Source organism: Dipodomys merriami, unplaced genomic scaffold (assembly GCF_024711535.1).
Source record: "Dipodomys merriami isolate MVZ:Mamm:240054 unplaced genomic scaffold, mDipMer1.0.p SCAF_11, whole genome shotgun sequence".
Taxonomy (NCBI): domain Eukaryota; kingdom Metazoa; phylum Chordata; class Mammalia; order Rodentia; family Heteromyidae; genus Dipodomys; species Dipodomys merriami.
The window spans coordinates 32224920-32241866 of NW_027202382.1; the positions used below are offsets into that span (position 1 = coordinate 32224920).

General features: G+C 40.7%; 1 protein-coding gene across 3 annotated transcripts in view; it reads right to left on the minus strand.

Moving 5' to 3' along the window:
- Positions 1-16947, minus strand: part of Astn2 (astrotactin 2) — an 886217-nt gene that overhangs the window by 618367 nt on the left and 250903 nt on the right. For 2 of the 3 annotated variants that reach the window (XM_070012521.1, XM_070012512.1), the window contains exon 4: positions 14286-14438. The exons of the other annotated variant lie outside the window; for it this stretch is intronic. In XM_070012521.1, coding sequence (XP_069868622.1) covers positions 14286-14438 — 153 coding nt within the window. The remainder of the gene's footprint in view (positions 1-14285; positions 14439-16947) is intronic. 3 annotated transcript variants of the gene reach the window in all.

Here is a 16947-nt window from a genome sequence, read left to right on the forward strand (position 1 = left end):
AATAATTGGAACTTGATAGAAGAGCCCTACATTCCAGCTATCACTATCCTATACCCAGTTCCCAAGCTCCTGCTTGACAACTGCTAATGTCTTAGGCACTTTAACTTTATGCCCTATCCTCAGAATGTAGAACCATCATGTGTCTCTCGAATACAGGCAAAATCTAAAGCATCTCTCTGATGTCTCTGCAATTTCCCCATTTGATTACAGTTGATAAAGAAAAGACTAGGACTTGCTCATTCCAAATCATGTACATGAATCAAGTCACCAGCCGCCAGTCCTAGTGTAGGTCATCCAGCCTACATGATTTTATATATTCAGATGGCACACAAAGAGGATGATTTTGCAAGTATGGGATTTGAAATCTATTCCTGAGTCTGCTGCTTTCGCTGTGATGAGAATCCCATAATTTTCCACATTCTTAAAGCAAGTTGGATCAGATCACCCTGATGACCACTTCATGGAATCAACTCCCCAGCATGTGAAGCAACCCAGGATAGCAGGATGAACACAAGCCAACTAAACCTGCCCACCCAAAAGGCAACTGTCCAGCTAAAGCAAGCTCAAATAATTGTCTAGAATGAAGAGCTAAATAAATAGCTGCTGGCTTAAGTCACTGAGTTTCTATTTTTGAATAATTCTATTATACAGCAATACTAAGTGACATAATATTGTACCGTTTTGATGAAAGAAATACCCTAGAGTGATGTCTTCACCCTTCACCAGGAACTGGTCTAGACCTTTCTGCTGAAGCCAATTGTGGTTCTCTTGTCATTTATCAGGCCGGACAGAATTGACTAAGAGCTCCCTGGCATATTTCAGATGGACAATGAAAACTGCCTGAAGGAGACATACACTCTCAGGAAGGCAAACTTCTAATGATACATCAGGGAAGATTTATGGAAGCAGCTGTGTGGTCTGATTTCAGATTCTCTTTCTCAATGCCTCATACTAACACAGCATGGGCTAATCGGTGGGCTGGTACTGGTTCTGTTTCTGGCCACTCATTTTGGAAGGAGCATAGCATTGGTCAAGAGAGAAAAGGCAGGGAACTGTAGAAAAAGCTCCCTGATCAAAGATGCTTGGCATTTCTTCTCTTTGAAGGTTTTAGGGCTCTGAGATAAAGCCAGGATGCAATCTATAGCCTACCTCTTTTAAAGAAGCATTTCCATAAGCATCTTAGCACACTCTCACAACATCCCTGATAAAAGGGAATGGCAGATCGGATCATCCCCAGGTGCTAGGAATGGAATCCTGAGATTAGGCTGTTTTCCTGGAGATCCATTGCACTTAAAGCCAAGGGCAGGGTTCAATCCAGGATTTTTTTTCTTTTTACTTTTTCATTTGATACCAATATTTCTCAGCCAGATTTACAATCAAAGACGATTCATATTGGAGGAGATTTGTGGAAATTATGTAGCTCATCACCTTTGCTTTCCGAATTAACAGCAACAAAGATTTATTAGGTACTCACTATGTTCGGTGCAGCTTGTTAAGCACTTTACATATATTAACTCTAATCCTCTCAACCTCCCCTTGAGAATGATCATATGATTGTGTGACTTGTGCATTAGGTAATGGAGATTTAACACATAAGTGGTTTCCAAAAGTCAGTGGCAGAGCTGGGATATGAGTCCACATGGTGTTGACGCCAGAAACTGAGCATGCTGTCACAAAGCCACAAACCCCCTAAGATGAGGACAATAAGATCCAGAGAGCAGAAAGTCTTCTCCAAGGCCCTGCAATCAGTTTGATTAGCCAGGGATTAACTTATCAAACATTAATAGAGCTTCTGCAATTTGTCAGGAATTACATTAGCCAGTGGGAACACAGGGAGAGTTCGAACACGGTTACACACTTGAGTAGGTTAATTAGGGAGAAGATAAGAAATAGCCATAAATTAATAAAATCTAACAAATGACAAATAGCTTAAGGAAGTCAGGAAAGGGACTCTCAATGCTTGAGAGAAATGACCATGACTCATTTGAGAAAAAAAAATCGAAGGCATTTCATAGAGAAAATGGCTTTCAGCTTTTGTTTTGTAGGAAGAGGATGCTTCCAATATTGGTAATGGAAGAGAGCAAACTCAAGCTAGAGAAAATGGCACAGAGGTAAAGAAAAGAGAGGGTATATCACCATAGATGGAGGACCAGGCTCAGGGACTTGGGGTCTATCTAGTCCCCTTCCGACTGCCATTTAACATCTGATGGTTTAAGTTGTACTTCATTTTGATGATTCAGAGTCAAAACTTCCTTTACCAAGGGGGAGCCATTTCTCCATTCAGTCTCTTCCATATTTTTTTTCACGGATCAAAGACGTTTCATAACTTCTCCAGGATTTGATAACTTCTTTTTTAATAATTTGTATGCTTTCTATTGTAAAAATGTTGTTCAGAGGGGTTGCAGTTACATGAGCAAGGTAATGAGTACATTTCCTATTGAGCATTGTTGCCTCCTCCTTTGTTTTCCCCCTACCATCCCTTCCCTCCCACCTCCACAACTACCCCCCTGCTGAGGTTGTAAAGTTTGTTTTCAACATAGTGTTTTGTACATCTCATTGCTACAATGGGTCAACCAGTATCCTTATTTAAGCATTTTGTTTTTTCCCTTTCCTTCCCCAAATTAGAGAAGTGTATATAAAAGATGCAGGGCACTGACATCAAATACAGTGAAAATAGGAGTTATACCATGGGGGAGGAACATAGAAAGCAACAAAAAAATTACATGGTGCATTATAAATACATTAGAAACAATAGCAAGAAAAAGAAGATATTCGTATAACTTCTTTACTGGGTTTCTTGGGCCACTTACAAGGTTCCCTGACCAGAAAGGAAGCTTGCTCCTGGGTCTGAAAGATCAGGGGAATGGAGATGGGGACCAAAGGGATGAAGATAGATCCTGGGGCTGCCTGTTCAATATTTAAGCAGAGCAACAACCCATTAAGGCAACTAATTTAAAGTCATTAATGTTTCTGACTATTTTCTTCTAAGTGAATAATTTATAGCCACTTACTAATAAAAAGAAAAAAAAAATATGAACATAAGCCTGCCTCCTAGGGACTATGTCTCAGAATTAAAGAACGCCCTGGAGCTTATCCACAGAGAAGGATAATGGCGCCATCATTGGTCTGCCCTCCACAGTGTGTGTCCACAGCTAGGGAACCCAGGAGCAAATACCTGGTTCTGGTGCTGGATTGGAGATCTTTCCACTTCACCAGCATCTGCCTGGTTCACATCCTCCTTCAGATATTCCCACAATGCCTTACATGCTTTTACCCCCAAGTATATTTGCACATTTTCATTATTTTACAAGCAATGCTGTCCCAAACTTTTTCCTTGATAAATATCAATGAACTATTCGGAGATGACCTCATCTATGAGGCCTTTGTTAATTAGTATTCCAGTTTATTAAGTACCCCAACCCAACCCACACCCTCTCCATACACTCATTTGTATTATGGATGTCTAGTCTTCTATTTCTTTCAACAAATGGTTAGATGCTTGTGGATAGAGATCTGGGTGGCACACTCTATATTGCATGAAATCCTTACAAGGTTGAGCGAATGACTGGGAAAAAAAGCACAGGATCTATAACTCCTAGAGACTCGCAAGGAAATTAGAATAACTCCCTGGTACTAGAGAGAGCCTGAAAGGGACAGTCCTGACTTTGTAAGCTCAGGAGAAGTGATGTCTCTCCCTTAAGAACACTGTGGCTTGGAAGTGGTGCTGTGGCTCAAGCAGTAGAGCGCTCACCTTGAGCTGAAGAGCACAGGGACAGGGCCCAAGCCCAGAGTTCAAGCCCCACGATGAACAAAAAAACAAAACAAAACAAAACACTGTGGCTCCTAACATTCTCACAACTGTATTGGTAGTACAGAAAAACTCAATGCAAGAAACACTACTTGCATTCTTCAAGTACTAGACTATGTTGATGTAATTTAACAGTTCCAAAGATCTTAGGGCAGTAAGAGTAGAATTCAAGTCATCTAATGATTTAAATATGAGCTATGAATTCATTGTTCCATAATCTACTGATTGTATAGCCACATACAAGCCAGTTAAGGTGTCTAAGTTTCTACCTTTGTTGAATAGGGATATGTTATATGAGGATAACTGAGAACTGTGGTTTTTAAAAAATGAAATGGTACATATGATATGTGCATAATGTTTATAGCATATTATAAATATTTCATTGATGGTATGTCACAATAAATTTAACTTTTATATTCTGTGAGTCTCCCAGCTACTTCCTTTCATCCATCTACCCATTCATCTACCCATCCATCCATCCATGCATTCATTCATCTCCTCATCAATCTATCTATTTATCCATCCATTTACCCATCCACCCATCTACTCATCCCCATTTCCTTCTATTCAGTCAATTCCTTTCCTAAGCCAATCTTTTGTTTTGCATTGGAGTTACAGAGTGCATGAGTTAGTCCTTTACATAATGGAAATATGAGAACTGAAGACCATGGCAGATAGGCCATGACTATGACAGTGAATAGTCCTGGAACTGTGAGTGCCCAGAGACAAGAGTGACTTACCCAGCTGGCATCAGGACTAGGGAACTCTTCACAGAGAAGACTTCGAAATTGGAATGCAAAGGTGGTAGCAATTCTCTACCTGGAGGAAAGGGATGTCTTTCCATCAATGCATAGTCAGAACTCAGTACTGACAATGGAGGAAGGGAGAAATGGCCTTGTGCTTGTAAACAAAGTAACTTTGGGCTATTGTTAGAGGTAGGGTCAGGTACAGGCTAGGAAGAATTCTGGTGTGGTGAGCAGTGATAACTTTTTAATCCTATTAGCATTGTTTGCTTTACCCTATAGTCTTGTTTCTAAAACTACATAAATATGTCCTACTGGATATGATAAGTACTGACTAAAATAATTTGGTAATAAGAAGAAGAGTGAAGAGAATAATAGTTAAAAAGTTAATAGAGCACTTTTGTTGACTGTGTATTATTTGACTTTGTATTAAATCCATTACAAGCATCATCTTGTTAGATCCTATAGAAATCCTTTGATTAAGATACCACTGTCATCCCCTTATATCAGCTTAATCATAAAAAACTATAATTTTATCTTATGGCTTAAACAAATTTTAAATTAGTTCACTGGCATGCACTAAAATAAAATTTCAAATATAATGAATTAGAATGGCATGGATTTTCTTTAAAGTTGGAATCTGAATTTAAGCCATATGTCCTGTATTTCTGAGCAGAGCAATTGACCATTGGGGGTGGGTGTTGACTTTTATTTCGAAAACTGGAGAAACCACTCATGTAAGTGGAAGCATATAAAGAAAATGTTCCAGGCAGTGGAGTAATATGGCCAGATTCAGTGCATTACCAAAAAATCATTCTAGCTATTAGGTTAGGGATGATAAGGCTGGATGATAAGGTGATTGCAGGAATATAGATGAAAAATGACTCATCATTCAAGGGAAAGATCACAGCCCAGAAAAGAAGGGATGGATTTGTGAGGCCAGGAGGCCAAATGGTCAGGACTTCGAGTACAGTGGTAATCCAGTCTACTCTTTAAAGAATGTTGCCAGTATACCAGGCTTTGGGCCTAGAATCTTCTGGGTATTATTTCACACCCACATTAAATTGGCTATTATTAGTTCCATTTTACCGAAGGGCAAACTGAGACTATATACAGCTCTTATCCAAAATGGTATGAATGGACATCATAAACAGGATTCTACTCTCACAGTGAGACCAGAGGAGGATATTCTTAGGAGAGGATCACAAAGGCTCAATAGCTATATGCATATGATCATATAAAATGATGCCCATCTATCCTTATATCTCACCCTGCACCAGAATCAACTCCAAATGGATCAAAGACCTCAGAGTCAAAGCAGACACTCTGAAAACATTACAGGATGGAATAGGAGAAACCCTAGGTCTCCTTGGCACAGGCCGAAATTTTCTGAATAGAGACCCGGAAACACAACAAATCAAAGAAAGATTGGACAAATGGGATTGCATAAAGTTGCAGAGCTTCTGCAGGGCAAAGGACATAGCTAGCAAGATCAATAGAAAGCCCACGGATTGGGAGAAGATCTTTACTAGCCATACAACGGACAAGGGTCTCATATCTAAAATATACTTGGAACTCAAAAAATTAAACCCCCCAACAACAAATCCTCAAAGAAACAACTGCCCAATAAATAAGTGGGCGAAAGACTTAAAGAGAAACTTCTCTGAAGAAGAAAGAAGGATGGCCAATAGACACATGAAGAAATGTTCAACATCCCTAGCCATAAAAGAAATGCAAATCAAAACAACATTGAGATATCACCTCACTCCAGTTAGAACAGCAAAAATCAAGAACTCTAACAACAACAGATGCTGGAGGGGATGTGGACAGAAAGGAACCTTACTTCATTGTTGGTGGGAATGTAAACTTGTTCAACCACTTTGGAAAGCAGTATGGAGGTTCCTCAAAAGACTTCACATAGAACTCCCCTATGACCCAGCAATCCCACTTTTGGGCATTTACCCAAATGTTTACAAACAAGACCACACTAAAGCTACCAGCACAATTATGTTTATTGCAGCATTATTTACCATAGCTAAGATATTGAACCAACCCAGATGCCCCTCAGTAGATGAATGGATCAAGAAAATGTGGTATATATACACAATGGAATTCTATGCCTCCATCAGAAAGAATGACATTGCCCCATTTGTTAGGAAATGGAAAAACTTGGAAAAAATTATATTAAGTGAAGTAAGCCAGGCCCAAAGAAACATAGGTCCCATGGTTTCCCTTATTTGCAATATCTAGTATATGTATGAGTCAAGTGGAAAAGGTCAGATAATGTGATGTCAGGAAAATGAACCCTTAGATATGTATTTTAATGTTTTTTTCTTTTATGCATGTGTTTCTAACGCATTTATAATAACATTATCTCTTTGTTGCTTTGTATGTCCCTCCCCCACAGTATAACCCCTGCTTTCACTATATTTGATGTCAGTATAACTTGTGGAGGAGATGGGGAAAAACCAGTTGTTTAAGGATACAGGTGGACCTGTTGCAACAATGAGAAGTACAAGTTGTCATGTCCAAAACAAGCTTTACAATGTCGGTGCGGGGGGGGGGGGGAAGGAGAAGGATTGGGATTGGGATTGGGGGGGAGGGGGGAGGCTGGGAAGGGATGTGAAGGGTAAACAAAGGAGGAGGCTGCAATGCTTGGTAAGAAATGTATGCATTATCCTGCCCATGTAATTGTAACTCCTCTGTACAGTATGTTCACAAATAAAATAAAATTAAATTAAAAAAAATAAAAGAAGCAAAAAAATAAATAAAATAAAATGATGCCCATCTAAGTAAACACCAACAAATAAAAACAAGAGGTTTTTTATTTTACTTTTTTTTGGGGGGGTCTGGTCATGGGGTCTGAACTCTGGGCCTGGGTGCTGTCCCTCAGCTTCTCAGCTCAAGGATAGCACTCTACCTCTTGAGCCACAGCACCACTTCCGGCTTTTTTCTTTTTGCATGTGTGGTGCTGAGGAATTGAACCCAGGGCCTCATGCATGCAAGGCAAGCGCTCTACCACTGAGCCACCTTCCCAGCCCCCTTATTTTACTTTTTAATGTGGTTTTTCTCTTTTTTTTTTTCTGATTCCCCTTTTGTCACTGTTTTTGCTTTCTGTACCTTTTGTCTTGTATGTAAGTTTATCTAATTTGGGGAGGAGAAGGGAAAGAAATAGTGAGATAAAGGGTGATCTAATTCAGGAGTGACACTCACTAGACACTATGTTGAAAATGAGCTATACAATTTGTGGGAGAGGGGGGGTGTTGTGAGGGAAAAAACTGGGAGAAAATGAGGGAAGAGATGACACTGTTCTAAAACAATGAACTCATGCCCTGACTCTTATAATTGTGATCACTTTGTACATACATCACCTTTACAATAACAATAAAAATTTAAAAAATAAAAAAGAAATTTATCTTAAAATGGGTCAAAATGAATAGTCTCAAATAAAAAAGTAACTTAGAATAAAGAAAAGATCAACTAGTTAGTCAACAGAAAAATTAAATTTCAAATACAGAGCTCTGTTTTGCAAAAACATTACCTCTTATTTCCTTTCCTTTGTGAAAGTTAGATCAAAATAAATATATATATGTACATAACATATACACAGAGTCACATGTATATGTACATAGACATGTATTAGCTAACTTATACAATACACAGAGCAGGATTCTGAGGGTATAATTCCTCTTAACAGCTGGCTTACAACTTACCAAAATGAATACCAAGAAGCTGGACTTGAGGTGTGTTGGGGGACGGTGGGGGGTAAGGTGAAGGGAAGGATGATAGATGAATGGAGAGAGGAAGGGTGTGCAAATACAGTCATAACAGTCAATGCACCTGTGTGCAAATGGAACCAGGTAACTTGAGATGGAAGGGGATCGGACAGATAGAGGAGAATGAGGAAAGGGTGACATGGATCAAGCTTCATTGCATTTACCAATGACATTGAATTAAAACCCCTTTGTGCAAGGATTATGAAAAGTAAAAACAGTGAAGAAAAGAAATTGAAAACCACCATCTTTCCTTGCGGGGTGTCAGAAAACTCTTTCTCACAGTCACATTAGTCCTCCCCGCTTCATTTGAATGCAATCACCTCTTGTTCACTATCTATAGGACATCGGGGAGTGGCTACTTAACAGCTGCCTCATAAAACCGTGTCACAAACATGAAGGCAGCAATTAAGTCCTCCTCTAGCCATCCACTGTCTGATGAAGGATGAGGCGTATCTGCGGGCCCCAGGCCTCTCAGGAAGAAGCTGTCGCTACAAAAACACATTGGAGCTGTTTTTAACCATGTGCTCCATTCCATGACACCAGTTCTCAGCTACCCATTCCATCTGCTGGAAACCACTGGGCATAACAGACTGGGCGTGGAGCCTAATGAAGCAGAGCGAGGCCAGGTGCTCACTCTCTGGGCCAGGAGACTCATAGCGATTTTGGTGGCACGGGGAGGAGAGAGACAATGAAAGACTGGAGATTCAGACCATCATATTTGGGATTTTTGATGGTCAGTGAAGGGTAATGGAGCATTCCTGAAATTATGTTTCTGCGAATACTTCAGTTTTGCAAGATGTTAATAAATGTTCCAGGGGGAAAAAACAGAGTCTGTGAACAAGATGGCAACACAGACAGTCAACAAAACAAAAACAGCCCCACTTTCTAGTCTGTGGGATTCCTGCAATCTGGAACAGACTAAAAGCTATTTAGGAATCTCCAGGAGGAGGAGGAAGTGCATAGAATTCCCACTATCTTGTCATGATCGTGCAATTTTTTTTGTTGTTGTTCAAGGTAAGCTTTTCCCTTTCCCTTCCCCTACCCCCATGCCAATACCAGGTTGTAAGTCATGGTCTGGGAGCTGTCTTTTAGCTTTTATCCCTCATTGTTGGCACTCGACTTCTTGAGTAACACTTCTTGGAAATATTTAGGGCTTTTTATCTGATTAATTGGAGATAGGAATCTTCCAGACTTTCTTGCCTGAGCTGGCTTCAAACTGCGATCTTCAGATCGCAGCGTCCTGACTAGCTATGATTACAGGCATGAGCCACAGGCACCTGGCTATCTGAGATAATCTTTTTTTTTTTCCTGGGCTGAGGACTGAACCCAGGGCCTTGTGCGTGCCGGGCAGGCGCCCTTCCGCTGGGCTAAACCCCAGCCCCTATCCAAGATAATCTTGATGGTCTTGGTGAGCCAGCATGGAAGTGCAGAGTGGTTTGTACTATCCTTACGTTACTCCTACAAAACCCTTAACCAACATGGCAGTAGAATCACAAGGCAATTGAGCTATTTGGGTAATGCTCTAGCAACACGAATCTGACAACAAATAATGTACTACTTATCAATACGTGTATCTATGAAGAAGCAGTATTCTCTGGATGTCTGACCCTGGAGCCTGGGTTTTGGTCAGATCCCTCTTACACCATTAATTTACATGTGATAAATATGAGCTGCAGTCCAGTGATCTTAGACATGAATCCACTCATTTGATCAACAAATATTTAGTAAGCACATTGTCAATTCAGACTTATAAATACAAAGCATATATTTAAGAGAGTAAGAGCGTAAACAGAAAAGAAATAAAAGGAATTATAGACTAAAATACTACAATGAAAGTTGTAAAAAGAAAAACCCAGTAAAACAAAGAGGAGAGGGAAGTTATAACAAATAATAATCGTTTCCAAAAGGCGCAAACTTCTGATTGGGTAGCCCTGGGAGTGCGTGTTGAGGAGCTGACATTGGAGCTGAAAATGGAAGATAGGATAGGACTTGGAGAGTAGTGAAGGGGAAGGGTATGTTCAAAAGGAGACAAGGCAAGGAGAAGGGAATTGTTAGGCCTTCTTTGAGAAGGCAAAGAAGGGAATTGTTAGTTGTGTTCTTGCAACACAAGGAATGCCAGTCTGGCTGAAGCACAGGCAATGCAGACTGAGTGATTTCCAGGAAGATGGTGAGAGGCAGATCTGGAAACTTCCAGGTCTGCAACTGTGAGGCAGAGTGTGGATTGTCTTCTAGCAAGAATGGGAAACTCAAAAGAGTCGAAGCAGGAGGGTGATCTTAATCAAATTTGTGTTTCTAAAAAGATGATTCCAGATGTTTAAAGGGGAGACTGAATCCCAAGGAGGACAGAGTTGCAAATAGAAGGAAAGAAATGACTGTATTCATAATGGTAACGAAGACAGGGAGAATGTATTTTGAATGGATCAAAGAGATTCAAATGAGCTTCTTCATATCTTCTTTATTCCAGACCCCTTTCTAATTCGGAAATTAATATAATTTCACAATTTTCATCTCCAGTCATAACATCTATCAACTAGTAGATGATCATTAATAATCTCACACTGAAATTCTGTTCCAATAGAATGAAACTGATTCCAAAGGAAACCTTAAGTATTCTGCAAAAAAGAAGCAAAACAAAAATAACTCATAAGTAGCATTATTTATCATGGTGAAATATAAGAAAACACCCAAATATCTACCCACAGTGGAGACCTGTTTAAGAAAATTATGATATATTGAATGGACACTTTTGAAAAATCCAATGCATAAAAATGTTTACCATGTAATACTGCAAAATAACAAATTAGATTAGTTAGATTAGCAGGGCAGTAGAGGTTACTGACTTGGAGTATAATTATGGTGTGTGAGTTTAGGGAGTAATGAGGAGGAAGTTCTTGGTGAGTCTTGTAGGACTAAAATTAGATAGGTAAGGCTCAATGAAATTATGAGTGACCTTCAATGTTCAACCAACCAAGTGCATAAGAGAGCATTTACTTCCTGACACAGGCTATCTGAACGTTTCAGTAATCAGATCCTTAGTGCAACCTTGTCATGGAAGACTAGAAAATAGGCTCAGAGAAAGCCAATAACTTTTCCAAAGCCATGCAAATTGAAACCGTTTGGGTGGTGATTAGAACTCAGCTCTTTCTGACTTCAGGGCAACTCATTGTTGACCCAGTGAGTTTCAGTAAAGAACTCCTTCATTTCCTTTTGCCTCAATATGTGGCCTAGCTTAATACTATGTTTTTGCTTTTTCAGAGAATTCAGAATTTTACAGGATTAAGACTTATGCATCCTCTCAACGAATAGCATCTCCCACATGGTAGGCACTGATTTAGGCCTGGAAATGCAAAGGTCATTCAACCAATCAGGTAAGCCTACCTTTAAAGAACTCTGTCCAGCTATAGGAAACAAATTATTACTGAAAAACAAAACAATTTATTCATACAAAAAAGGAAACCAGTACTTAACACATGTAAAAATTATACCTGAAAGCATTCAAGGTAAATTGTGAGTGTAACTGTCAACAATGCCTTCACAGAAATGTCTTATTTAAATGCATGGAAGGAGAGAGAAAATTTCACTAGAGCAGAAGGCAGTGGGTAAGTTAAAGAGTTTGGGACTCAGACTAGTGGGTATTCCCTGGTTCCTACTTTCTAGGGGATTCCATTGGGTAGATGAAGGCAGCTCTTTCTGAAGCCGTGAGACCATTTGTAAAATAGGAATTAGTATTGTACTTGCCTCATAGGTCTGTTTGGAAGATCAAATAAAATAAGATGTATATATGATTTAGCTTGCTGCCTGGACCATTAAGTATGTATAAATGTCAAGAAAATTATGCAAAAGAGCTGGTTAAGAATATTTCAGGTAGAGAAAAATGGAACCATGTAGGAGCTTGGAGTTCAGAGAGATTAGAACTCTACATGGCCTTGAAGATCATGTTTGTAAGCCTGTGCATTCCATCATTGTTTTTATTTTCTTTTTGATGGCGGTTAAATAATACTGATGCTTGAACTCAGGTCTTCACATTTATGAGACAGATACCCTACTCCTGAGGTATACCTTCAGCCTTTTCTTGCAATGGTTATTTTGAGAAAGGCCTGTTTTTGTTTTGGCCATGCATGGATCATGATTCTTCTACTTTTTAACATAGCTGACATAAGAGGTACACACTGCTATTCCCAGTTTCCTCCCCTGTAATGGACTCTTCTGCTCTTTCTTGACCAGGCTGATCTTTTTGTTGTTGTTGTTGAAATAAATATGTTGAAGAATTATTTTTCTTATTGTGAAAATACAGAGGGGTTACAATTACATGGGCAGGATAATGAGTACATTTCTTATCAAACATTGTGGCCTCCTCCTTTGTTTCTACTTCCCATCCCTTCCCATCCTCCCCCCGGCCCCCAACCCAATATATGGAGGTTCCTCAAAAGACTCCACATAGAGCTCCCCTATGACCCAGCAATCCCACTTTTGGGCATTTACCCAAATGATCACAAACAAGGCCACACTAAAGCTACCAGCACGACTATGTTTATTGCAGCATTATTTACTATAGCTAAGATATCGAACCAACCCAGATGCCCCTCAGTAGATGAATGGATCAAGAAAATGTGGTTTATATACACAATGGAATTCTATGCCTCCATCAGAAAGAATGACATTGCCCCATTTGTTAGGAAATGGAAAGGCTTGGAAAAAATTATATTAAGTGAAGTAAGCCAGGCCCAAAGAAACATAGGTCCCATGGTTTCCCTTATTTGTAATATCTAGTATATGTATGAGTCAAGCAGAAAAGGTCAGATAAGGTGATGTTAGGGAAATGAACCCTAAGACCAGGCTGATCTTGAATTAGGATCCTGTCAGCCTCATGCATTTCTGAGAGGACAGGTGCATGTCACCACAGAGGGAATTTCCTGAACGTTTTGGCTAGCCTGGCTTTGAACTGTGACCCTCCCAATGTCGCCTTCCCGAGTAGCTAGCATTACAGGGATGAGACACCATAAGAGTGAACACTTGTGAAAGCATAAAAAACCCACTAACAGTTTGTCAAAAGCAAACCGAAGCATGCTACTGGAAATGGAGGAATGAGAAGCCCTAAAGCAATCAGCAATCAGCTGGAGACTATAGAGTGGACTTTAAAAGAAAGAAAAGTTTGGAAATCAGGCAATGACATGTGGGTCCCTTCCATATACAAAGCCATGGGTGGAGATAGGAGGAAAAGATAATGATGATGATGGTGGTGGTGTTAATGTAAGGAGAGAGGAATGAAGAGAAAGAGCAGGAGGAAGAGATCTGCTTTTTATTACATTCTGGGCATTGTGATAAGATACTGGAAGGAGTAACAGATCTGCTTTTACTACATTCTGGGCATTGTGATAAGATACTGGAACAACTCTGTGAGACAGGAGAGTCTTAGGAAAGTTTATGCCATGGCCTAGCTAATAGAGATACTTAGCAGCAAAACAGAAATCTGAATGCAGTTCGATCTAATTTACCATCCTTTTGATCGTGTTGACTCTATTCTTCAAGTTCCTAAAGAGTGACATTCAGCCTCTCCCTGTTCCTGACAGTCCTGTAATTGCATCTTACCAGAAGGGTCTCATGCTTTCCAGGAATGGTTTGTACTCCTTATACTCTCCAGAAGGACACCAACCACAGCTGTAAAAGTGCCTACTGTCTGCAGCTGGTGAGGCTGGAAGCTTTCTTTATTTTCCTTCTAATCATCTCAATCATGTTATAATTTGGAGGATCCATTCTCATCCTTCAGTGTGCCTACGAAGAGGCGTGACTAGGTTAACTCTCCACACAGGGGCACAGGTATGTTATCTCCAAGAGACACAAGAGGGAGAAAATGCCACAAAGTTCTGTGATCAGGGAAGGCACGGAGAAGTCTTTCCAGTATCTCTGGGACAGTGGGACAGCCTGCTGTCTTCTGGAAGATGTGCCAAGAGATCCTACCTCGAGACTTGCTCCTCCGCTTCCGCTTCCCTGCAGACACGCTGCGTGGGGCTGGCTGCAGCTGGCCGATCTCGATGGGAGTGTTAGCGCGGAAACTCTCCTTGAACTTCTGCATCAGGGACTCCACGGTCTCCTGCGTCGCCTCAGCTGCTGCTACAGGGTGGCAATGGGGCTGAGGTTAGGACTTGGCCTACCCTCAGTCCCTGCAAGTCTGGCCTTGGCTCCCTAGAGTCTCTGGAATGTTCTCTCTGGCCCACTGGAGATACAGAACCACAAGCTTTGAGGCTAAGCACAGATGGAAAGTTAGCTTTATTCAGCATCTACTGTGTTACAAGCACCTCTTTAGGGGCTTGAGAGAGGATGATGAGAAGAAATTGGACACAGTCTGTATTTCAAGCAATTGATAACCAGGCAATTTTACAACACGTCTGTGGTGGGGTAGTACGGTATCCTAGAGGAATATGAGGATTGCTCACCTTGCCCATCTAGAAAGTCAAAGCTGGCTTCCTGGAGGAAACAATACCTAAATGGTGGAGATCTTATACGTGAGGGGAAAAGAGCAAAACAAGGCCATCCAGGGTGGTGGGGTGGGAGAGACTTGGAAAGAGCATCTCCTTGGCAGGAGAAGCACACATGATCATCTGAAACAAGAAGGACCATAGTTGTCGAGCAGCAGAAAGGAGGAGAGTTCAATGGGACTGCAGTGGAGCTTGCAAAATGCAATCGTAAGACATGAAGCTGGAGGAATATGGACCTCATGTAAACTCCATTGAGGAATGTGGATTTTATCCTGATAGTAAAGTCTTATCATTAAAAGGATTTAAAGAGAAAACTGTTACGTTCAAATGAAGTTACTTCATAAGCAATTATTCATTAAAGTGAGGAGGGTAAGAGTAGAGGCAGGGATGGAGGTCAGAACAAAGGTTTGTATAGACGCCGGATGGAAGAAAGATGTCCTGAAGCAGAACATAGGAAGGGAAAGCCATTTAATGTCTCAGTGCTCATAACTACAGACTCTGAGTGCAGAGATCACTGATTTAATTTACCGAGGCTTCCAAACAAGTCACTGGACTTTCTCAGCTAGGAAGCGATAGTGACAGATTTCTAGGCTCTTGTCCAGTGATACATGTACAGTAATACCCTCCAATGCTTTCATAGTAGCCACCTTTTTACCAAGTTTCCAAATGAAGACAGGTAGAAAGTTTCAGTAGTTGGGGAACGGGAGGTCAGGAAGGCAGAGAGAGAGAGAAAACAAAAAGGCAGAAGATAAAAGAAAAGGAAAATAAAAAGCAAAGCTTGAGAAGGAAGGAGAGAAGGCAACATAAAAGACAAGGAAGGAAAGCCAAAAGGAAGGAAAAGGGAAATTTTGAAATAGCCTCTGTGCCTTTGTTCTGAGAAATTCTTAAAGAGAGCCCTGGCTTTGAAATCTTCAAACTCAGCCCTCCCTCCACCTAGGTCTCTGGAGACACAGCTACCTACTATGTAATGCCAGGGGATGGCATGCACCAAAGACTCCCCATTCCTATTTTGAAAGACTTTCACCAGATTGGACAAAGAGGTGTCCTGCCTACTGCAATCCCCACTTCCAGGATGCTCTGGTTTTCCCAGAAATGCTTATCAATTTACACAGATGTGTCTTCAGGGTAAGTCACACCCAAAGGGCTGATTTGGAAATGAGGTTCTGTGGGGAGCCTCATCTTCAGGGACATAGGGGAATCTTTGATTGTTAAGAAAAAGACAGCTGATGATGCAAATGAACCATGGGGTGGCATTACAGATTCCACACTCATCTCTCCTGCTGTCTTCTCCTCAGTTATCTTAATTAGGGCTGCTTGAAGATGATGATCCAAGGAGCCTCCAAACACAGACTCCTTGCTCTAGCCTGTGAGAGATACTGCTCAGGCAAAACACCACTACAACACTCTTACAAGCCATGTCATGCCCACGTCGATTCATCAACCTACAGAAAAGTGTCATTTGACAAGAATCATAAAAGCAGAGCTGCCCGGTGGTCAAAAGTCCAGAACAAGCACTGTTCTGAAGTCTTTAGAGGGAGAGACTCCTATCGTCTGCCAATGTTCACTCATTCATTCATCTCCCCTGTTGTTCAACAGTGTTTTTAGAAAAACTCCCATGTAGCCAGGCATGATAGTATGCCCATTTGATGAGCTGAAGCAGAACAATTAATTGACCAATACAACTGGAGGTCAGCCCGGGCTACATAGTAAGCTCTATCAAAAAGAAGAAAGGAAAGTAGGGAGAGAAGGAGGAAGAAGGAAGAAAGGAAGGAAGGAAGTACCAAAGAAAGGGGAAAGGACAGGAAAACCATCATTTACTTGTGTTGAACACAAGGGCATATCATAGTCATGAAAATCATAAACTGATTGAACAACAAACATTTATTGTCTTATAGGTGTGAAGGCTGGAAGTCCAATAAGGCCAGGTTAGGGTGAGGGTTCTCTTCCTGTTTACACAAGCTCATCTCCTTCCTGTGCCCTCAAGTGTTGGGTAGTTTGTGTACATACACTTATCTAAATACATCTGTGGAAAGAGAAGAGAGAGAGGGAGAGATCATTTCCTCTTTTAATACCCTAGTTTAGTCGTTAGAGCTGATTCCATGTCATTCATTTTTACTTGCTTATCTCCAAGTACTGTCTACCAT